General features: G+C 41.9%; 1 protein-coding gene across 1 annotated transcript; it reads right to left on the bottom strand.

Annotated features, from left to right (window-relative positions):
* Positions 1-7,708: 7,708 nt before the first annotated feature.
* On the bottom strand, positions 7,709-22,129 carry CBR4 (carbonyl reductase 4). Its single transcript, XM_030563214.1, is given in 9 exon segments — positions 7,709-7,954; position 11,660; positions 14,195-14,245; positions 14,247-14,325; positions 15,707-15,824; positions 15,827-15,846; positions 17,869-17,989; positions 18,972-19,113; positions 21,966-22,129. Coding segments are annotated over 9 exon segments (723 nt in total). The 5' UTR covers positions 21,978-22,129; the 3' UTR covers positions 7,709-7,775.
* Positions 22,130-24,634: the final 2,505 nt, after the last annotated feature.

Raw genomic sequence — 24,634 nt, 5'->3', positions numbered from 1 at the left:
AGAATAGACTTCAAAGTCAGGTAAGACAAATAAAGCAACACTACTAGGCTGCACAGGGGGATCAGACCTCTAAGCTCATGGTTTAAAAAAGACAGAAAGCCCATGATTCTTCACTTCTTTGCTCTTTATCATTCTGGGTAAGAAGGTCAGCACTGGGAGTCATCCTTGAAGAGGAGCTCAGAACTGCCTCAACATGGTAGAAGTAATATCACGCTTTAGTGATGGGCTCTCAACCAATGCTGAGTCACTTTGGAAGACAGAGGACAGCTGATTGAAGGGGTACAGACCCTTTGTCAATACTGTTGGTGAGAGCCTTTAAGGTAGAGTCCTTTCTTAAAGGGATGCTAAAGGAATGGGATCTCTGGGAAGCGTCCTTTTTGGAGTCTAGATTATCTTTCCACCTCAGCTGACACCTTCATGGACAAGGTAGAGCTTTAGCTTGATATCACTGGAAGCAATGAGTTGTGCTGAAAAAAGGTCCAGAATATGGCTCTCACCTAAAGAGAAGACACAACCAACTAGCATCGGTAAAAGAATACATCCATCACAAGGGGCATAGCTTGAAGCTGAATGATTGGTCTCAGGCAGTACACTGGAAGGCACTTTGATGAAAAGTAGAAGAAAAAAAAGGATATTTAAAGAACAGAAACAAACAATTGGCTGCCAATAGGCTAGAATTGTATCACTAAACCAACTCACTAATCTAATATGTACAAATTGTAAGGGTGCTACATGGTAGTAGACAGACATTGCAGAGCTTGCGCCACAGGTGGCATAGCAAAAGAGAAGCAGTCACAGCTGCTCTGCCATCTAGGCCTGTGGTTGGTGAAGACTAGCAAGATGCAGACATGGCTCTAATGGACATTTCCAACTCCAGTGCCTGAGACATATGCACACTACAAGCAAGATCTACAGAAAGAAAGATTCCAGGAAAATGTAACTTCCTTTCCTTTCCTCAGGCTTACAGGAAATATTTTCAGTGGAAATACCCATACCCCGAAAAGTATGACAAGGAAAAGGAGACTGCCATTAATATGAAGTGCAAGGAACTGTTACTTAAGGTTTGTTAGCAGGCCTCGTCATCATCATCATTCCAGATTGAACATATAGATTTTGTGAATTTGGCACTCAGATACCACATTGAAAGGCCTGGACACCAAAGTCCTCAGAACCAGTATTGCACTGCAAGTAGCAGTCTCTGCTAACCCACCAAATGTGCTGCAATTGTGCCTTAGGGAGATCATAACTAGTGGTAAAAGCATGAAGTGGCTTCCTGCTGTGACATGGTCTCCATGGCAGCTGTGATTCAGATTTTTTTACAATATGGACCCACCAACCTCAGGAAATGGAAGCAAACAGGTCATTGTACACGCTCAACAAAAGGCTGCCCTGGAGAGATTTACTCTGATGATCTCTCTATGTAATTTTGCCCCTCATAATACTGCAGTATCATTGTATTTTGGTGTATGCTAAAATCAGTATGGCTTTGTTCCTGCTAACTATCACTGTACACTAGTTAGAGGTGATTTTTTAATCGAGAGATAAGGAATCCATCAAGAGGTCAAATAATGACAAGTGACTACAAAAATACAATGAATACTAATATAGAATACTAGGGGTGTCAAGCGATAAAAAAATAATTGCACTGTTAATCATAGAATACATTTATTAAATATTTTTGGAGGTTTTCTACATTTTCACATATTCTGATTTCAGTTACAAACACAGAATACAAAATGTACAGTGCTCACTTAATATTTATTTTTTATTACAGTATTTGCACGTAAAAACACAAAAGAAATAGTATTTTCAATTCACCTAATAGAAGTACTGTAGTGCAATCTCTTTATCATGAAAATGCTATTACAAATTGTAGAATTGTGTACAAAAAAAAACTGACATCAAAAACAAAACAAGTGTAAATTTGCAGAGCCTGCAAATCCACTTAGTCCTACTTCTTGTTCAGCCAATCGTTCAGGCCAAAGAGTTTGTTTATATTTGCAGGAGATAATGCTACCTGCTTCTTGTTTTCAATGTCACCTGAAAGTGAGAACAGGCGTTCTCATGGCACTGTTGTAAGCTGGCATCACGTGATATTCACGTGCCAGATGCGCTGAAGATTCCCAGGTCTCTTCATGCTTCAACCACCATTCCAGAAGACATGCATCCATGCTGAGAACGAGTTCTGCTTGATAACAATCCACAACAGCACCGACCGACGTATGTTCATTTCCATTATCTGAGGAAGATGACATCAGCAGGAGGTTGATTTTCTTTTTTGGTGGTTTGGGTTCTGTAGTTTCTGCAGCAGAGTATTTCTCTTTTAAGACTCTGAAAGGGACGGCGTGTGGTGCATGCTTTCAGATTTTGGAACGCACTTCAGATTCTTAAACCTTCAGTCGACGTGCTGTACCCTATCTTTAGAAATCTCACATTGTACCTTCTTTGTGTTTTGTGAAATCTGCAGTGAGAGTGTTCTTTAAAATGAACAAACATGTGCTGGGTCATCGTCCCAAAACTGCTATAACAGGAAATATATGGCAGAATGCAGGTAAAACAGAGAGGGACATACAATTATCTCCCAGAAGTGTTCAGTCAGAAATTTAATTAACACATTTTTAAATGAGCGTCATCAGCATGGAAGCAGGTCCTCTGGAATGGCGGCTGAAGCATGAAGGGGCATATGAAGTTTAGCATATCGGGCAAGTAAATTCCTTGCAGTGCTGGCTACAAAGGTGTCATGCAAATGATGTTCTCACTTTCTGGTGACACTGTAAATAAGAAGAGGGCAGCACTATCTCCCTTAAAATGTAAACAAACTTGTCTGTCTTAGCAATTGGCTGAACAAGTAATAGGAATGAGTGGACTTGTAGGGTCTGAAGTTTTACATTTGTTTTGTTTTGAGTGTAGTCGTAACAAAAAATAAATCTACATTTTACGTTGCACTTTCATGATAAAGAGATTGCACTACAGTGCTTGTATGAAGTGAATTGAAAAGAAAATACTAATTTCTTTTGTTTTATCATTTTTACAGTGCAACTATCTGCAAGCAAAAATATACAATTTGATTTCAATTACAACACAGAATACAAAATATGAAAATGTAGAACATCCAAACTAATTTAAAAAATTTCAATTGGTATTCTATTATTTACCCAGGCAATTAAAACTGTGATTAATTTTTTTGAGTAATCACATGAGTTAACTGTGATTAATTGACAGCCCTATTAAATATAGATCCTGAGTCACAAATAACTCCAGTTGCTTCCTATGGGCCTGATCCCCAAATGACCATCCACACTGGGAGTCATGTGTGTTCAGCACCACTCAGTCCCAAAGCGAGCATAAATGCCACATCTATTTGATACCAATAAATCAATGGCTCTCATTCGGCATGTCCAAGCACACATTGTGGTGTCATTAGACCCACCATTGGCAATCTATAGGGGTATATTAAGTCTCTCAAAAAATAATATTGCATTGGTATCCAAAGGTTTCATATTCTTATTGGCTAACCTATGTATTGCTAATTACACCAGTAAACCCTAGAAAAGTGTGAGAATAAAGCAGTCAAGAGAAGGTAATTTATTTGACCTGATCTGATGTGTGTACACAAATGACAAAATAGACTGGCTGAATCAAATTACTGCAGTCCAGACAGCTCCTTTCATGAATGAGGGGAGATGGGAGTTCAGGGACATCAGAGTTTTAACCCTATACTGCTATTAAAGCTAAAAGCAAATGTACTCAATACTTCCATGCTTCAATAGAGTTGTCAGCAATTATACAAGCATTGAGCATAGCGTTCAGTCCCTGCACATTAAAAGGTATCTTCCCCCCCGCCTCACACCTTTTCACATGCTTTTTTGCTTAATCATTTCATCCTGATTTTGTATCTAGTATTAGGTGTTTGTGTTTGGCTTTGGCTTTGGGAAGGTCAGCTGTGATTAATTTCCCTTAATTGAATTGCATTTTGCACTTGAGAGAGTAAACCTTGTGCAATGTAAGTAACAGGTAAAACACAATCATCTCAACTCACAGAATATATCTCATCCCGTGTTAAAGGAACAAGGAGGACAGGTACTCACCATAGGCTGTAATTTAGAAAATATGCAAAGATAGAACAAAAGCAATTTTAGTTTGAGTTATAGAACCTATTAGCAATGGACAATAATAATGCCATGGAGAGGAGCTTGAACGCTAGGAGTTCCAAGAACTTATGGGACTTAGGTACTGAATTCCCATTGAATTTGAATGGAATTGGATGCCTCGCTTCCTTCAACTCTTTCAAAATCCCAGCATAAATCCCAAGAGAACACGGCTACATGGAGTTGAGAATACTGGTGGCAATATTATAGGTATCAATCTTTAATCAAAGCAGTCATCTCTACCTTCCTGGAATTATACAAAAGTCTTAATCTGAACCATTCAATTTCCCATATGATTATACCTTTGGTTATACTGCCCTCAAGCGGCAAAAAAGAAATCCCTTCATTGAATATAGTTTATTGTATTGAATAATATATCTATCAGCTGCCTAACACATTTCCTGTGTATTTTTTCCCCAAGTGTGGAGGCAAGCCTGTCCACTGCTCTCCTGTTGCAGTTCCTGGCAGAAGAGTACAAGCTAGTCTGAAAAGTACAGTGCATGATTCCTACCTGAAGATCTTGTTGAAGGAACATGAATGGCACTACGTTTCCAAAAGCTACAAAAAGTCCAGAGCACTGCAGCTACCTGTTTTTATGAGTCAGGTAAGGAGGTAAGAATAAGGACTGGATAAACTCTGTGACTAGAAGAATCAGGGTGAGCTTGTAGTTACGGAAAAAGGGACCTAATACAACATAGCCTGTCTCACTGAGCCTCATGTTGAGCCCACACCCCCAAGAGCCAACCATGGGTTACATAGGGCTCCGAGTGACAACCCTATCCTACCAAAGAACCAGAGAGAGTATAAACAACCATACTAGGCCCTCTGTCACTGGAGGACATGTAGTGAGGAGATGCAGAAGGAATCTAACTTTGAGGATGAGACATGCAAGAGTGTTAATTTGGAAATTAAGAACTGACTGAAATAGGCAATAAACTATTATTAATCACGTTGCCTAAACGATGTATAACTAGACGTTTTGACATATGTAAGAGCACCACTATATCCACCAAGAGGAAAAATGTAACCTGAAACTTTGTTCAAAGTAACATAAACCACCACCCTATTGCTAATAAACCAACCAATTAGAAAAAGGTCCCATAATTTCCTGAAACAATGATAATAATTAGGGCTGTAGGGCTCACCTCAAAACAAGTTATTTTTAGCCACTGGAAGAAATGGGAGTTGGGCTGACAGTCACATGTCACATAACCCAATTTTCTTGCAAGATACTAAGGACAAGGTATAGATCGCAGACAGTTTACTGACTCTTCTGCCAGACTGGTAAAAAGGCAGCTATGGATCAACCTGCTTTAGCTTCATATTTTGGAAATATTGTTTTTTAATATCAAATTATTTTTTTTCAGTCACTGAGAGGACATAGTACCATTTACACACTTTTCTGTCAGAAATTCTGGCTTGTAAATTAAGTCTCTGTGGAAAATGTGGGAAGGGTCACAGCTATACTGCTAATTTCAGTTCAGATTTACTATACTGTCGTAAGTGACAAAGAGTCCTGTGGCACCTTATAGACTAACAGATGTATTGGAGCATAAGCTTTCATGGGTGAATACCCACTTCATCAAATGCACGTAGTGGAAATTTCCAGAGGCAGGTATAAATATGCAGGCAAGAATCAGTCTAGAGATAATGAGGTTAGTTCAATCAGGGAGGATGAGGCCCTCTTCTAGCAGTTGAGGTATGAACACCATGGGAGGAGAAACTGCTTTTGTAGTTGGCTAGCCATTCACAGTCTTTGTTTAATCCTGAGCTGGTGGTGTCAAATTTGCAAATGAACTGAAGTTCAGCAGTTTCTCTTTGAAGTCTGGTCCCGAAATTTTTTTGCTGCAGGATGGCTATTTTGTGTCCAGGGAGGCTGAAGTGTTGTCCTACAGGTTTTTGTATATTGCCATTCCTAATATCTGACTTGTGTCCATTTATCCTTTTACATAGGGATTGTTCAGTTTGGCCGATGTACATAGCAGAGGGGCATTGCTTACACATGATGGCATATATTACATTGGTGGATGTGCAGGTGAATGAACCAATGATGTTGTGCCTGATCTGGTTAGATCCTGTGATGGTGTTGCTGGTGTAAATATGTGGGCAGAGGTGGCATCAAGGTTTGCTGCATGGATTGGTTCCTGAGTAAGAGTTGTTATGGTGCAGTGTGTGGATGCTGGTGAGAATATGCTTAAGGTTGATGGATTGTCTGTGGGCAAGGACTGGCCTGCCTCCCAAGGCCTGTGAAAGCGAGGGATCGTTCTCCAGGATGGGTTGTAGACTACTGATGATGCATTGGAGAGGTTTTAGCTGAGGATTGTAGGTGATGACCAGTGGAGTTCTGTTGGTTTCTTTCTTGGGCTTGTCTTGCAGGAGGAGGCTTCTGGGTACACGTCTGGCTCTGTTGTTTCCTTATTTCCTCGTGTGTGTATATCATAGTTTTGAGCATGCCTGGTGAAGATCTTGTAGGTGTTGGTCTCTGTTTGAGGGTTTGGAGCAAATGTGGCTGTACCTCAGCGCTTAGCTGTAGAGACGATGGACCGTGTGGTGTGTCCGGAATGGAAGCTGGAGGCATGAAGGTAGGCATAGCGGTTGGTGGGTTTTCGGTATAGGGTGGTGGTAATGTGACCGTCACTTATTTGTACCGTGGTGTCTAGGAAGTGGACCTCCCATGTAGATTGGTCCAGGCTGAGGTTGATGGTGATGCCACAGGACTCTGTTGCTTTTTACAGATCCAGACTAACACAGCTACCCTCTGATACTTAATACTGTCACAGAATCATTGTACAGTGGCCAAGCAATGACCTCAGCATGCACTCAATTGTTACTGATTTCAATGGTAGTTGAATACATATTTGAGAACAGGACTCAGAAACTTGTTTACACAAGAGTAATACTTTTCACTGCACACTATTTCAATCCCCCAAAGGCAGTTCAGTTTGTTGGAGAGCATGAAACTCTAGCTCCATTGCCTTAGCTGCAAACAAGAAATAAAGAAACCATTTGCAGTATTAGATAGCACTAAACAAATGTATTGATTAAGAAATATTTGGTAGGAAAATAAAAACAAAAAGGTGAGGACCTTCCTCCTAGAGAGGAGTTTACCATTCATTACACATGATACCATTTCTTCTGACAAGGAACATTTGAATATTTTGGTCAACTATGCAGCCACACCACTGACCAGCGAACAGGCTCACAAATGTTGTAAGTCTTGTTGTGCTAGAGGAACCTTCAGAGTGATGTTCCCATTCTATCCCCAAATCATAAAATGTGAATGGCATTCAGAAAAAATGTACTTAATTTCAATGTGTGATTTAGTATCATGATCATTTCCTCACCTCTTCACAGAAGTTATGAAAAAAGTTCAATGATGCATCCACCATGCATTCCTCATTTGGCATCATATATGCAGGCTTTAGTTAACTGACCAATGTACATATTATATTACAACCTTACATTCTAGACTAGAGTTTACTATTAACTTATACATGATTATCTTACTGTTTTGATTAAGAAGTGCTAACCTCATGAAAGAATCATCTTGATTACACACCTCAGAATCTTCATCAGCCAAGTTTATTTTTCTCCATTCAGGTCATTTTATAAGTACTGTTGTGGAATTTAAATTACAAGCTGCAAGCCTCCATCTACAACTAGAATATGCCCTGTAATATAGGGAGACTCCAGAAGAAAGACAACAGCTTGTGCAACTTCATCACGCTCTCCAAATCTTCCAAGAGGAATAGTTTTCTTCAACTGATCTTCTTTCAAATGTGCAGTCATCTCTGTGTGAACAAAGCCTAAGAAAGAAAAAAGGTTTGAGACATAAATTGTAAGCAGAACTGATGGGAGTAGCTGTAGAAGTCTGTAAGAAATCCTGCTATAATATAGTGGCTCTTTAAGATCCTTGAGTCCTATCCTTATCCAACAAAGTAAGTTTATGAAAAAACATAACATAGTTATTTCACCGAGATTCAATCCAATCTCAGCGCAAATACATTTTGCACAAATACACTATTACTCCTGACAGCATTCTGCACCAAAAAATTACAAATTCTGTGCACCATATTTTAAAATTTTGCAAGATTTGTCAATAAATGCAGAGGCTCGAGCATGGCAGTGGGGAGCACATGCCATAGGTTGCATGAAGGTGAGAGATCACCCTGCAGCCCCCCATCCACTACTCACCATTGGGACATGGACTCAGTGGTGAGGCTGCATCCTACTCTGACCCAACGCAAGGCCTGGACCGGCCTTAGAAAATCCCTAGAGCTCTGAAAATCGCCAGGTGCACCAAGTGTGGGGCAGGCAGGCTCAACCAGGCAAGATCCAAGTGTGAAGGGGCTCAGTGTGGGGGGATCCAGGTATGGGGTGAGAGGGTTCTGTGTGGGACGATCTCAGTTGGGGGGGGGGATCTGGATTCACAGAGGTTTGTTGGGGGGTTTCCAAGTGAAGGTGGTTGGATATCAGCAGAGGGGTCTGGGTACAGCTAGCTGGGGGTCTGGCATCAGGGTATGGATGTGGGGCTCATCAGTGTGGGGTGGTCTGGGTGTAGGAGTGGGGGTCCGGAGGCAGGGGGTCTGGGTGCAGAGGATTGAGGTTCAATGGGGTGGAGTTCAGATATGGAGTGTTAGGAAGGTTTTGGGTGTACGGGGTGAAGCTTGGCAGGGGTGTCTGGGTATGCGAGATTCAGATGCACGAGGGTTGGGTAGATGGGGGAGAAGTTCCCCCATACAGTGATCCCTCCCCCTGCAACTGAGGAGCTATGGGGCAGGAAGCAGGGGAGGTTTCTTGGGGTGGGTCTGACACAGCCCCAGCCACTCCCTGCAGGGGAATAAGTCCCGTCCTCTCCTGCCTCCAGCCTAGCTGGACTAGCAGCTGATCCCAGCTCAGAGTAGGAGTCACTGGCTGGGATGTCCCCAGTCCCACGTTGATTTACCTCTCGGACGGCTGCTCCGATATACCTGCACTGATAGGGAGTGGTGTGTGACTGCTCTTGCAGCTTCCATATCAGAAAGTCATTTTTCTGTGGGGAAGCAAAGAAATTTGCAGGGGCATGAATTCTGCACCTGCGCAGTATTTCCCCAGAAGGGGGGAGGGAGGGAGTGTGAGTGTACACACACACACACACTCCTCAGTGGTTTGAGCATTGGCCTGCTAAACTGAGGGTTGTGAGTTCAATCCTTGAGGGGGCCACTTAGGGATCTGGGGCAAAAATTGGTCCTGCTAGTGAAGGCAGGGAGCTGGACTCGATGACCTTTCAAGGTCCCTTCCAGTTCTAGGAGACAGGTATATCTCCAATTATTATTAACAGCAATCAACATATATTAGAGGGGTTTGATGTCAGTGGAAACCTGTGATAAATTAACCATATCAGGTTTTTCAAAATAAAGAGAGATTTCAGAAGCTGATCCTTAAAGACATGTTATGTATAGTGAGACACACTGCCCCATATTCATCATAGTGGTATAATTATGATATGGTTATGACACAATTATGATGCATCTTGTGCAAAATGTGGCATGTGAGGTGTGTATGGAAAGGTTTAATTTGCTGAATATGATTATCCTATTTGTATGCATGTATCATTTTTGTACCTAGAGTTACAAATACTGACTATGTATTTGTATTTCAAATGTGTTTACTCCTGGGTAACACCCAAAGGTTTGTTTGCATTCAGGCAAGCCAGCATATCATGAATGGCCCATCAGCAAAGAAAATGGGCCAGGAAAAACACTTGTCCTCACCTGCGGACACTTCAACTAGTCTATGAATAATGGCTACTATGCAAGGCATGCAACCATACCATATAATACTGAACTCAATTTTGGTACCTGTATTTTTCCACAAATTGGGCTGGGAACCTGATTTGGAAAAGGGTTCCTGACAGTCAGAGAAACTATGTAAAGGTGAAGAATGACATCGTGACTTGTCTTTACTCCCACACAACTCAACATCTGAAAGAACCTCCTGAAGATGAAAGGACTTGGAATGGGGGAGGAGACCCCAAGCTGCAAAGCAGATGCAACTTGTGCCTCAAGAATCTGCAAGCCTGCTTGTATCATCAGTCAGGGTGAGATTTGCCAATTCAAATATTATCTAGTTTGTATAAGACTTAGATTGCGATTTTGTTTGATTTCCTAGATAACCTGCTTTGATCTGTTTGCTATCACTTAAAAATCTATCTTTCTGTAGTTAGTAAACTTGTTTAAGGGTTTATCTTAACCAGTGCGTTTTTAAGTGAACTGTCAGTGAATCTTGGCTCTGTTAGCAAGGGCTGTTGCATATCTTCCCCACATTGAGGGGAAAGCAGACTAATTTAATGAGCTTGCACTGTACAGAGAGCTACAGGGACACACGGGGATATAGAGGGGGTGGCTGAGTGGGGGCACAGAGACATAGGAACGGGAGCACATAGGAATGGGAGCAGCGGGCACAGAGCAGTGTTCCCTCTAATTTTTCCCACCCATGTGCGGAATGAATTTTGTTATGTGCACCAATATGGAGGTGATGTGTCACATAACAAAATTAATGTGGCAGGGTGGGCTGAGGAGTTTGGAGTGTGGGAAGGGGCTCAAGCTGGGATTGCATACACTGGGGTGGTGCTGAGGGGGTTGGGGTACAGTGGGACTCCCCATGGCTATGGTGGGGAGAGAGGACTCCCCCACCAGCTCTTTCCCCCAAAAGCAGCAGCGGGGCTAGAGGTGCTGCTCCCCCGACCACGGCAAGTCCATGGCTGTGCCGGGTCAGGCCTGGGGAGAGGTGCTGCAGTAAGTCCAGGGCTTGGGGAGAGGTAGCTCAGGGACAGGTGGGGAGAGGAGGGTATCTGATTAGGGTAGACGGACATGTGGACAGAGGATGCAGGGACACATGAGGATAGGTGCAGATGTGCCTGACTGAATGGGAGAGGCTAGGAGTCAGCCAGGGTCTGCATGTGAGGGAAACTCCCTAACAATCCTTCCCCAAAAAACCTGGTGGGAAAAGTATGGAACAATAACCAACTAGTGTCCAAGTTCACACCCAGGCTCCTTCCCAGTAATTACTTCCTCTACCTCAGCTCCTCTGTTACCCGACCCCTTCACACACACCCCGAAGCCTTTGCAGTGCTTCTGAGGAGTGCAGCAAATACAGTTCTGCACTGTAGTTTAAATGCATTATTATTCAAAGTTACATATTAATATGCCTAGTAAGGAATCTATTTGTCAAAAAATGTTTCCCGAATAGTTTTTGTCATCAGTATTGTTACAGACATACTTGCTGACAGGTATTTTGAAATAAATTACCAAAATAATTAAAACTGGTGTGATTATATTGTGTTATTTTGACAAAAAATGCCAAATTTGGCAGAATTTTAAAGTACTGCACACAGAATTTTTAATTTAGCCCATACTGTATATACTCGTTCATTAGCCCATTCATTTATAAGCTGACTTCCCAAGATGGATAGGTAAAAAATGGCAAAAAAAACAACAACCCATAACTTTATGACCCTTTCATAAGCCAACCCTGTATTCCAGGGGTTGGCAAACTTTGTCTCCCGGCCCACTAGCGTAAGCCACTAGGGGGCCGGGACGTTTTATTTAGGTGGAGCGTTCACAGGCACGAAGCCCCTCAGTTCCCCATGGCTCTGGTTCACCGTTCCCAGCCAACGGGAGCTGCAGGAAGTGGAGTGGGCCGAGGGACATGCTGGCCACCACTTCCCACAGATCCCATTGGCTGGGAACAGCGAACCGCTCCATCCCTGCGAACACTCCAGGTAAACAAAACAACAACGTATTAAGATATTGAATTCAATAGAACTTAAAATCATCAAGTTTTGGTGCAGACCACTTGATAAGCTGACCCCAGGTCTTTAATGATTCACTTTTTTACCAACAAAATTCAGCTTGTGAATGAGTACATATAGTAATTTAATTTTTGGTGCATAATTCCCTCAGGAGTAATTATCAAAAGGTATAAAAAGTAGAGGTAAAGTGGGCTATTTCACACTCCCATGAAAACCTCTAAATAAACCCACACAAAGAAGTCTATAAAGATCCTAACTGAAATGAATTTTATAGTTACTATAAAAATTTTATTCAGAAGAACTTCTAGAGAAAACGTGCAGCTGGAAATGTTTTAAACCTTTTGTTTATTTCTTAATGTTGAAATGGCAAATCCCTTTTGTGAAACACCTATTTGCAACATACTTTAGCTAAATGCAAAGCTCTAATATCATTGCTATGTAAATGGTAAAATGTTTTGTATACGAACTTGGAATCTAATGACTTTGCTAAACTAAATGGCTTCTCAGAATAGTAATAAGTATAGAATATTTATATTCTTTTTCCCCATTAAATTACTCAAAAAGAACCCAACTCAAGAAAATCTCCTCAAGATTTCAAACTATGGAGACATAGAGCTAACTAAGACACTGCCAAAGGACTAGACTTAAAAACTAATTTTATTTTATTGGAATAGTGAAATGCAATAAATTAAAATATTAATAGTTTCTCTTGTTATTCACCAAAAGGTTAACTGAGTATTCTTGGAGAAGAAATGGGGCTAAACATCAGAAAATACAACAGTGAGATTTAATTGGATACAAAGATTCTTAACTGGCTAGTCTCAAGACAGCTCCCTTAAATGGTTTCTTTCTAAGTAAGTGATTTAAATATTTTCTTGGATTTCATGGAATTTAGTGAAAATTGCTTACTCTGACCAATTATAGCATGTTGCCGTTATCAATGATGGAGTGGTCTTTTTTATACACATAGATATAAAATACACACACACAACACACAGGATCACCTGCTCTTGAAATTATTTGTAAAGAATACAAACATTCTTTGTTTTTCTACGGATAGACTAAGTCTGGTTTCATAAGAATTTTGGAATTAGAGCCTTAGTTTGTCTATAAAGAGAAAAAAGTGCCACACCAAAGGCAAGTCCACTCTGAGAGATGTAATCTCTGCTAACAGCTCTCCAGAGGAGAGGCATACTTCCATTACAGTCTGTTCATTACCGGTTTTATTAGTTGGGTTCTGTCACTTGTGTTGCTTTGTTTAATGTTTTCTTTTCCTTTCTTTAACAAAATAGCCAAGACAATAGCTTGGTATTTTGCCTGATCTCGATTATGGTGTACCCAAAAGGTAGTAAAGAATCAGACCTTGTAGCTGGCAATAGAGAAACAATTAGTAAGAACTGGCTTACTATTTCTAGTTTCTCTAAACATTTTTAGTAATTTATAATACAATTACTTGGCATCCAACAATTTGAAGTTACTCCTTTCTACCCCATACAACTATATAGCCCTTTAAGAAATTGAAAGATCAGTCCCATTAGGAAATACACCTCTCCCCCGATATAACGTGATCTGATATAACACAAATTCGGATATAACACGGTAACGCAGTGTAGTGGGGCGGGGGGTGGAGAACACGTGGCAGGGTTACATACACTGGTAGATCAAAGCAAGTTCGATATAACGCGGTTTCACCTATAATGCAGTAAGATTTTTTGGCTCCCGAGAACAGCGTTATATTGGAGTAGAGATATAGTACAATATGCCCCTTCTCATCCATTTCTTTTGTCTACTAAGTCTGAAACATTAAGGACAATGCAGATATAGAAAGGAATCTCCTATTTAAAAAAAAAAAAAGAGAGAAATTCCTCCTTACGCAGCATTTCTTAAATTTCCTTTTCTACACAGGGTTAGTTCACAGAAGCAAAAGGATAAGCAAACAAATTAAATTATATATTGAAGAAGGAACACACGTTTATTCCCTAAGCACATTCATATGTAAAAATAGGCTGAGTATAAGATAGACAAACTTTTTTAACAAAAAATTTTTTTCAATAAAACATTACCATTCTGTTTGGAAACTAGCCTAAAACTTGCTACTTAGTATTTTCCCATCAGTGTACTTTTATAAATAGTTTCTTACTTTCAGAGTACAATAAGCAAATAGTAAGTGCTTCTTTGTTCCAACCTTGTTGATCTATAACTGAAGTAACCACAAACAATGTGCAGAGATTTAGTATCTTAATCATGAACTAACCGGAGCAACCATGTTGACCTCGAATTTCTTTCTTGCTACTTCTTTAGCAAGGAGAGCGTGAAAATCCAACTAATCCTGCTTTGCTGGCACTGTACACACTCTGACCAGAATTGCCCTTGAGTCCAAACAATACTTCCTAAAACAACAGAAGAGCAAACAGAGGCCAAATGACAGGCTAAATTTAATCTTTTACAACAGCAATGTTGTGGCTTTACTGAAGTCAGAACTTTTAATCACCATCCTTTTAAACAACAGCAATTAGAGCTCAATATGCATTTGAGTCCCTACTTGCAAGTTAGAACTAAAATCTTCCCTTGAATGCATGCCTAACTATTGGAGAGACAGTTAAGATTACAACTAAGTAATGAAAATAAGATTGCTTCCTGAATATTAACTTATCACTGACAGCAAATCTCTCAGCTACCTATGTGCAGTTCATACAAATATGCAACAGAAAATTATAGTACTGGTAAGTCTGTGGCAAAGCTCCCTGAATACCACCCTCCTAGAGAGAAAAAAAAAAGCCACGCCTTCTTTATTTTGATTTTAATTAAGAACAACACTTGCAATAATTGGCAGAAGTTACAGGAAGATTATAAAAGCATGATGAAATGCAGACTAAAGGTTTTATAAGGACTTTATCACTGACATGAGCTGTCTTTACATTCAGAGGTTGTTGAAAAAGTTTAAAAAGGAACAATGTGTTCAGAAAAGAAAGGCTAAGAAAATAGTGACTCGAGTTTAAATGAGAAAACACACGTGCATAGTTACTTGAATGCATAAAGGTTTGCAGGACTAGGAATAAAAACTAACCACACACACAAAATTCATCATAATTGAAAAAAACATATAATATGCCTTCAGCCTTTCATAGTGTGTGTTACTTCTGGATTGCTTTAAAGGGGCACTGTAAATCTGCAACCTAGTCTTTTTTTTAAATTAAAAATATAAAACATTACACCTGCCTTTGAATCCTCTTCCCAAATGTTATGGTTAAAAAAAAACAAACAAACCACACCACACACATTTTCCTAATTCTTTAACATATTACCGTCTTTCACAAACAGAGAAATTTATCAGACTCTCCAGACAAAACCACCAAGCTAACTTAATACCAAATGCTATGAATAGTGACAGGTAAATACACTGGGGAAAATATCTTAATTTTTCAGTTGTAGGCATCTTTGGTTTTCATCTTACAATTAGCTTCAAACGGGCACAGAGGTCTAATCACTTGAAGTGCATTCCAGGCTTGGAGCATAACAATGAATGTAGAATATTTTCAAAATGACACGTGGAGAATTTTTTTTATTATGCCTCTCTACAAGTAACTGGACCCAATTATAAAACATTAATTTTAGGACATGATAACATTTCCTACAATTGTGTTTCAATTTTGGAGTCTTACTACATGTTTTTAGAGGTATGCCTTTTAACATGAAATTTCTAAGACTGTGGCTAAGAAGGTTAATTTATTTCAATGACTACCTTCACCTTGCGTGAGGTTGAGACTCACCTATGTTAACAATAGCACCTCCCTGCTGTTGAAGCATATGTCTTACAGCAGCTTTGCATGTCAACATTGTTCCCAGAAGGTTAGTGTTAATTTGGGATACCATATCTTCAGATGGGTTCTCAGCAACAAGCCATCCCTGTCACAAAAAAAACACAAAACAAAACAACACACCACCACACACACACACACACACACACAAAAAACACACCACACTTGAAAAATTGGTTCAAATCATCCTTGGTCAAATTCCACTGACCAGAATGAAGTTCCACCATGGAAGAATCTGACCCTACATATACTAGCACTGTTCTTGATAACACTGAAAACTTATGTACAGTAATAAGACAAAGCCCTCATCAGCCATTTTGCTGATAGTATATGACAAGCAGTTAAATGTACTAGCTCAGAGGACTGTCAAACACTAAATTTCTAATGAATCAATTATTTTTGACTATGAAGAGACCGGAAATTATATTTAGTTTATTTATTGTACTAGAGTTTCACTTCCATTTGAAAATAATATATCTTTGAATACAAGAGAAAGACAAGGAGAGTAAAGTAATATGTTTTATTGGACCAACTTCCACTGAAGAGAAAGACAAGCTTTCAAAAACTTACACAGAGCTATTCTTCAGGTCTAGGAAATGGACTTGGAGGGTATGTCTTCACTACATTTAGACACCACAACTGACCCATGTCAGCTTGACTCAGGCTCGCAGGGTCATAAATTGTGTATAGCTGGATCTGAGCTCTGGACCCTAGGGAAGGTCCTAAAGCTCAGGCTCCATACTAAGCCTATTTTTTTTTTTTTTTTTTTTACATGGACCCGGAGGCCACCTGCAGGTATTAATTGCAGTGTAGACATATCGTTAGCATCGCAGCTAAAAACACAAGGTGGAACATATTAACTACTTATGCTAAACACCACGTATTTCAAGGGAATAGTAAATGAGAAACAGCCCCTTAGCACCTCTCAGTGGTGCCAGTAAAATCCATGTCGGGGGGGGGGGGGGGGGGGGGAAGGGGGAGACAGGGGCACCAACTAAGGGGGGCACATGACCTCCCCATGTGATTCCTCACCACCCCGCCTCCAGCCCAAGGCTTCCATGCTCTCCCCGTCTCCTCCCCACATCCATCCCATGTTATTTGGGGCAGGGGGTGTTACAGGGTTCTGTTCTCCTCCTGCTGTGCTGGAGACGGGGCTGAAAGGTGGGACAAGGCTGGAGGGGGAGGCGGTACAGTGGCTGGAGGAGCTGCCAGCGTTATGCTCCTTTCTTCACTACTGCCCCTCCCAGTGGGGAAAGGAGCAGAACTCCCAGCCCCAGAGCTGCATCTCCACCCTTCCTCATACTACAGCAGCAGCACTCCAGAGATAGGGCTGGGGGCAGTACAGTCACCAGAGGAACTGCCAGCATTCTGCTCCTTTCCCTGCTGCCCCTCCCAGCAGGGAAGTGAGCAGAACCCCCAGCTTCGCTCCCCCAGCCCTCTCCTCTGGCAATGCTGTTGCTGTGTCTTTCTGGTACACCGTACCAGCTATAAATGGCTTGCTAGTATGGCGTACTGGCCTACTTGCACTGCTGGCCCCTCTCAAATCATGTAGGGGAGGGAAGGGTTACAAATTGTTGTAATAAGCCATAAATCCAGTGTCTTTATTCAGTCCATGTATTTTGGTGTCTAGCAAAGTTATGAATTTATGCTCCCAGGCTCATCTTTTGAAAATGTTGTGCAGGTTTCCTTTGAGAATGAGAACTGAGAGGTCATACCTAGAGTAATCACCTTGTGAAAATTGTTCACCCACAGGTGATATGGTGTTTTTGTCTTATTTTTGTGAGAGAGTTCATGTGAGAGCATAGTGATTATCTTGTTTCATGCCCACAGTTGTTGTTGTTGTTGTGATATTTGGTGCATGTATAAGATCCATGGATCTTGAAAAGTGTGTTGCAGATGATGTTGATCATCATAGCAGTAATTATGTCTAAAGGTTTTGCATCTGTTGTTCTGGCTACAACACCACTGACCACAATACACAGTCTTCAGATACACTTCAATTCATTTTTAAAGCCATTAATGTGTTTAATTTTGCAGTTATTCTCTCAGTATATTTAGTACCGTTCAACAAGAATGCATGGCCTACTCTTACTTTCAACATAACACTAACCTGTTGACTCCAGCAGCATTAACCAAGTAATTAACATGACCTAAATTCCTCTCCACCTCCTGAAGTGTATTTTGGACATCTTGTTCCATGGCTACATCACAGCTAAGTGCCATATGACCTGCTGAATTGAAATGAAGTTGCATTAGAGTAATAGTAAATATGAATAGCAAGATAATAGTAAAAACAGATGTTGAACTAGTTCTAACTTAAGAAGTCTGCTCCACCTCAAAGGAGAGTTAAATGAGGACATGTTTAAAGAAATCCACTGATTAGTTACAACACTTTCTTGTGTTTTGTATTTTTTGGCCCCTTTCAAGTTTGGAATCAATGTGGTCTAGAACTGTTTGAGGTCTGGGCTGGCTGGAAGCCAAGAATTGCCAAGTTTTAACACCATTTCTGTCACCAACTCACATTACCATGAACCACTGCCTTAATCTCAGGTTACCCTATGTGTAAAAGGGTGTCTGTAACAATTACTTACCTACCTTCCTGGTAGGATTGTTATGAAGATTACATATTTTGGGGAAAAAAGTAAATTGCTGCGTGATCTGCTCTTAAATGCAAAATATTATTGTTATAATATTTTATAACTCTTAAAATTCCCAAAAGAATAGATGGTTCTTAAATGCTCTTTGGAATTTACACACTTTTCCTAACTTAAAAATGGTATTGGAAGATAACACAAACCCTGCCAGCGTCAGGCCCTAGATTTCATGGCTTATGTTTCAAAACAGTAATGCACACAACTATGCTATAAAATAGTTTAAACGCACTTTATAATATACAAAGTTCACTGGACATTCATTTTGAAACTACACGAATTTAAAAACAAAATAGACCATCTTGTTCCCAGTGAAGTTAATGAGAACTTTTCTATTGATAATCATGAGAACAAACCCAGGCCATTATTCACACTATTTCAGATAGTAAATCCTCCATCTGCTTTGCTATATGTGGCTTAATTCTCAAATAGATGCTCCCGCCTTTTACTTTCACCTGCATTTGTGAATATGCTCAGTTTAGATATATTAATGTATTACTCTAACCAGTTACCTAAACAGTGGACAGAGCATGAACAAACAGTAACAAAGCAATATACATACCCCCAAGACGATTCACAGTAGTTTGAGCTACTTCCAGATTTCTAGCAATAATAGCCAAGCGGTATCCTTTCCATGCCAGCAGTTGTGCAACAGCTTTTCCAATTCCTCTGGATCCTCCAAAGATAGCACAAACTTTCGCCATCTCCAAAGAATAATTCACAAAGAGCAAATAAGTCTACAATCAACATGACTGGCACCATGTATTTTAGGACCTGATCCTTTATGATGCCAAATATCTTCCATTCCCACTGAAGCAATGAGAATACAGCACTCTGACATATCAGATTGCTTCAGTGTTACTGTATTCATACCTAGTTTATTTAAACTTTATCAAACAGCTGAACTAACCACTATTAGCTATGTGTTAAGGCGGAATATCTTCAGTTGAGAAAAAAAAAGTGTACTAAAATTTCTGAATTACAGATATTCTTCAATTTTGCAGTCAGAATCATGAACTACAAATTAACTATTTTAAGAGTGTAATAAAGTTTGCAAGCAATATAATTATCTTTATAATTATATACCTGCTCAAGTCAGTGCTTATAATTCAGTCTTTTCAAAGCCAACTCAAGAATGAAATGGGATTACTGTATTAGCACTTCTGACATTAAAGCCACTCAGTCTTTTGACCTTGGCCTCAAAACTCATCCCAAGCATCTCTATGACACCATAACACTTACTGTGTTTACAGTGCCACTAAATGAACAGTATTTTGTTAACTGCTTCTGCTTTTAAATAAAAAGCTTGTTTAATCAGTTGAAATGATGCTTGAGCAGGTATGTACCTAATTTCAGGCCAAAACCTTGTGCTTTAGTAAGGACAGAATTAGGGTGCTAGAATTTGTCACCTTGCCATTATAATGTTGCTTCCTGTGGGAGACATGAAGGTAGAAAAAAAGAGGCCTAGTTTCTTTCCTGCTAGTTATGGAAAGAATGCCAAAAAGTTATTTTTTCAGTTAACTGCCATGTTACATCAAGGGAAATTATGAACATAGGTTTTTAACATGAACATATTCTGGAACTACACAGACTCCATTTAGCAGTTTTATACAATCTGTTGGCAGATTTCTAAATCTGCCAATACTCTTTAAGAAAAATAATCTGTCAGTCCACAAACGACCATCACAACTGGCAGTTTCATAGAGTAGCCCAGAAGAGAATCAATAAGATTTTATAGGGTCATTCCCCCTTACTGAATCACTGCAATTTGTCTTTTACAAGGTCATGATTGGTACACCTCTACCCCAATATAACATGACCCGACAGAACACAGGTTCACATACAACGCAGTAAACCTCTGACATGCTGCTCTGAGCAGCGTGTTAAGGGTGCCAAGCCAGGCCAGGGCTGAGGAGTTCAATAAGCAGCAGAGGGTCTCGAGGGCAGTCAGGGGCTCCCCCTGCCAGGCCTAGGGGACAGGAGCTGTGGGAGGGCACTTTTGGGGACCCCGCAGTCCCAGAGTGGCCTGGGGAATTAGCAAGAGACCAGGGGCAGCCCACTCTGCTTCCCTCGCCACAGCCGTGTCGCTCAGGGGAGGGGCTTTGGGGGAAGGGATCCCCCCCTGCACTCACCAGCAGTGGGAGAAGCAGAGCAGCCCAGCCCCAGCCAGCTCCACTCAGCCAGCTCCCAGCCATGGTGCTCCACTTCCCACCTCAAGTGAGTGCAGGACCTTTCCCCAGACGCCCCCCAGTGACATGACTGGGACTGAGGCAAGGAAAGCAGAGCAGGCTGGAGCCGTGTCACTCCGCTTCCCGCTGCCGGTGAGTGCGGGAGGGCATCCTTTCCCCAACCTCCCCGCAGTCACTGGTGGCTGGAAGCAGAGCACTGCAGCTGGGAGCTGGCGCAGTGGAGCAAACTGGGGCTGGGCTGCTCCACTTCCCTCCACTGCCAGTGAGTGCCTGTCGGGGTGTGGGGGGAGAGGTAGATAGGGGTCAGAGCAGTCAGGGGGATGGCGTAGGGGATGGGATCCTAGGCGTGATTAGGGACAGGGGTAAGGGAACAAGGAACGGGGGACAAACCAAGTTTCATATAATGCAGTGAGATTTTTTGCCTCCCCAGGACCGCATTATATCGGGGTACAGGTGTAGTCTCACCTTTGAGACACTACAGAACCCCAATCTTTCCAGACATTTGTGTTGTATCATAGCACCTTTTACCAAAGGATTTCAAAATGCTTTACCAATTCTAGGCCATTCTGGAACTACTTACATGAAAAAGGCCTGTTGGACTGGATCCTAGGGAGAAAAATCTATCCCTGTAGTGAGTGGTACTGAGACTAGTGAAGGGGCAGAGTCTTGCACCTTTTCTACCACTGGGGCCATTTTGGGCTTCTGGTCAAAGTTTGACCAGCACTAATATCTGCTCAAACAGGGAGGCTGGATGCAGCAGCTGCTATACACCATTTCACTGCCAGGACACAATGTCTCAGCCATGCCTTCTCCTTCCAGTGATGTTTCCACATCACTGTTCTCCTGAGTTTCACAGCTTGGGCATGAACGGGACTGTTACCTCTTCCTGCAAGGAGGCCCACAGGCTTGCAGGGCTCCTCCGTGCGCACAGCCGCCCTGCAGGGAGACGTGAGGAGAACAGTACGGGGCTCGGCCCGCGAACACCCAGCAGAGCTCGGGCAGCTCCCGGGAGTCGCTTTCAGCCTCGGCTCCAGGTGACTGTAGCGCAGCCTCCCGCGGACCCCCTGCGCCCGCGAGAACTTCACGCGAGCGGCCAATCTGGCAGGCAGCGCCCCCGGGCGTTCACTACCCAGCCCCGCTCCTGCTGCCCCCCGGCTCCGCCCGCCAGCCTCCCCCAAGGGGGAGTAGCAGTGGGCGAACCCGCCTCGGGGACAGGCTTCAGAGCGGCAACCGGCTCCCTGGGGCGGAGCAAGCGTTGGAGCTTCGTGCTCCCCCGCCTTCCGCTGCAAGCGCCATTGGCCTGGCGCTAGTTCAGGCGCTTGTCACAGTGGCGCAGCTACACTCGGGGTTCAGCAGTAGCTAGTTACCATGGAGACCATGCCGAGCTCTGTAGCACTCTCTGCGTTCCTCCCCCTACCTCGCTCGCGCTGTTACTTAGAAAAACGCGCGCGCAGCCCTTCCTTGGTTGTGGCGCCCGGGCAGAGACTAGACCGCCGCTCACAAAAAGCTATGCAGCTCCTGCCAGACTACCGGCCCCGGCATGCAATGCGGCCAGGGTGCCCGGCCTGCGGGCATTATTAGGCAGCAGTGCATGCTGGAACGTGTAGTAGGAGTGCCGAGGTGAAGCTCCGGCGGCTGCTGCTGCTGCGCGGGGCTCACAGACTGAAGACGGCCCTGCTGCACAGGGTTTGTGGGTTGGACTAGGAATAATCTTCCAGTAATTAATCACCACCCAAAGCCTCACGGCAGCTCCCGCAGACAACAGGCACCTTGCCGCAGCTGCCATCTCACAAACCAGGCTTCGTCAGTTTTATCACGTGGCGATAAAGCCCCAGGTCCTGGAGTCACAGGAGGTGGTTCTAGGGAATCACAAATTGAATATGAGTCAATACCATGATGCGGCTGTGAAAACTGCAGCTATTCTGGGCTCTCACTGTCCCTTCAAGCCCTACATTTCTATGATTAAAATGAAAAAGATTCTCATAAAAAAAACAAACAAAAATTAGTAATGCTAACCTCAATCATTCAGAATTTTTTTTTACTACTACATTTTAGGTGATTATTTGTCTTCTGGTTACTGAGCCTTTTGGGTGCACTCATGCCATGTTCTCAGGCTTCTCTCTACAACTGTGAGGACCAGAAGTTCATTTTAAAACAAAAGCTGAGCTGCTCCCCTAGTCCATTGCCTCCAGGAACCAGGTCTTTAAGAAAGCATGTATCATGAGATGGTGAAATCACAAGAATTGCCAACACTGAGTAAATCTAGTCCTCACAGTTGCTGAAAATAAGCAGTAAAATCATCAATTTTTTAAAACCTCATATTTGAAGCCAGTCTCAATTTTGGGGACCCTATTAATGATTTTTGAATGCTTTCTATTGAGAATGGTACAGGCCAACCTAGTCACTCCTGCATGACCCACCCCTAGACATGCAGCTAGTACTTATGTGCCATGCAGCATATACCCCTCTCTCTCTCTCTCTCCAGCACATAAACAGTTTTGCTCTTTCTATCTTAGTTCAGAGGTTTTAGGGTTTTGAACTGAAATCTCAGTTGTACACCTTGAAGCAGTAATTTATAATGAACCTATCAACTATTTTAACACTGTACTTTTTAACCTAACCCTGCTTCTGTACCAAAGAATCTGCTGCCAGAAATGATTTGGCATGCAAGTGGACTGAGAACTTGTCTGTCACACAGGGTCTTTTTAGCATATCCTTATTGGATTCCTAAGAATCTTCTCTCTTCCCCCCCCTTCCTCTTAGTATATTTCCCTTTCTCCCCATAGATCTAGCAGTTTGTCTCTACACTTATGTTTTTTCTGCTTTAACCATGCTGACAATCAAAATGGTATTCTCTCCATCTCAGTGTAAAGGATAAGGTTTTTATAGAGGTATAGCTGCATCTACACTAGGGCTTTTACTAGAATAATTATATCAGAACCCCCCCCCCACTTCTGACATGGTTATGCCAATAAAACTTAAGTATAGAAGACCAGACCTTTATCATAGATGATATAATACTGAGTGAGACAACATAGCTCATCAGCCATTCAGTAGTCAGAGGATCTTTTGAGTGATTCAAGGTCTCCTTTCCTCTACAGAGAGAATGTCTACACTGCAGCTGCTACACAGACACAGCTATGGTGCAGCAGCTGTGCCACTGTAGTACAGATTCTTCCTGCATCAAACAGAAGAGGTCTCTTTCCCCTCTCCCCCAGCCAATCAACATGGTTAATCCTCTCCAAGAGATGATAGCTAGGTCAATGGGAGAATTCTTCCATTAGCCTAGCCACATATACACCAAGGATTAGGTCAACCTAACTATGATGTTGGCAGATGTGGTCATTCCACCTCAAAAAAAGATATATTGGGATTGGAAAAGGTTCATAAAAAGGGCAACAAAAATGATTAGGGGGATGGAACGGCTTCCATATGAGGAGAGATTAATAGGACTGGGACTTTTCAGCTTGGAAAAGAGATGGCTATGGGGAGATATGATTGAGGTCTATAAAATCATGACTGGTATAGAGAAAGTAGATAAGGAAGTGTTGTTTACTACTTTTCATAACACAAGAACTAGGGATCACCAGATGAAATTAATAGGCAGCAGGTTTAAAAAACAAATAAAAAGTATTTCTTCACACAAGCACAGTCGACCTGTGGAACTCCTTGCCAGAGGATGTTGTTAAGGCCAGGACCATAACAGGGTTAAAAAAAGAACTAGATAAATTCATGGAGACATTCATCAATGGCTATTAGCCAAAATGGGCAAGAATGGTGTCCCTAGCATCTCTTTGCCAGAAGTTGGGAATGAGCAACAGGGGATCACGTGATTATCTGTTCTGTTCATTCCTTCTGGGGCACCTGGAACTGGCCACTGTCAGAAGACAGGATACTGAGCTAGATGGACCTTTGGTCTGACCCAGTGGGGCCATTCTTATGCTCTTATGATGCTCAGCACATGAAATTTTCCACAGCCCTGAGTGACATAGCCAAGTCAAGCTAATTTATAAGTGTAGAACAGACCTGATTAATT

The sequence above is a fragment of the Gopherus evgoodei genome, chromosome 5 (assembly GCF_007399415.2).
Source record: "Gopherus evgoodei ecotype Sinaloan lineage chromosome 5, rGopEvg1_v1.p, whole genome shotgun sequence".
NCBI classification, from domain to species: Eukaryota; Metazoa; Chordata; order Testudines; family Testudinidae; genus Gopherus; species Gopherus evgoodei.
The sequence above is the reverse complement of the archived record's forward strand: the minus strand, read 5'-3'. Positions and strand labels throughout refer to the sequence as shown.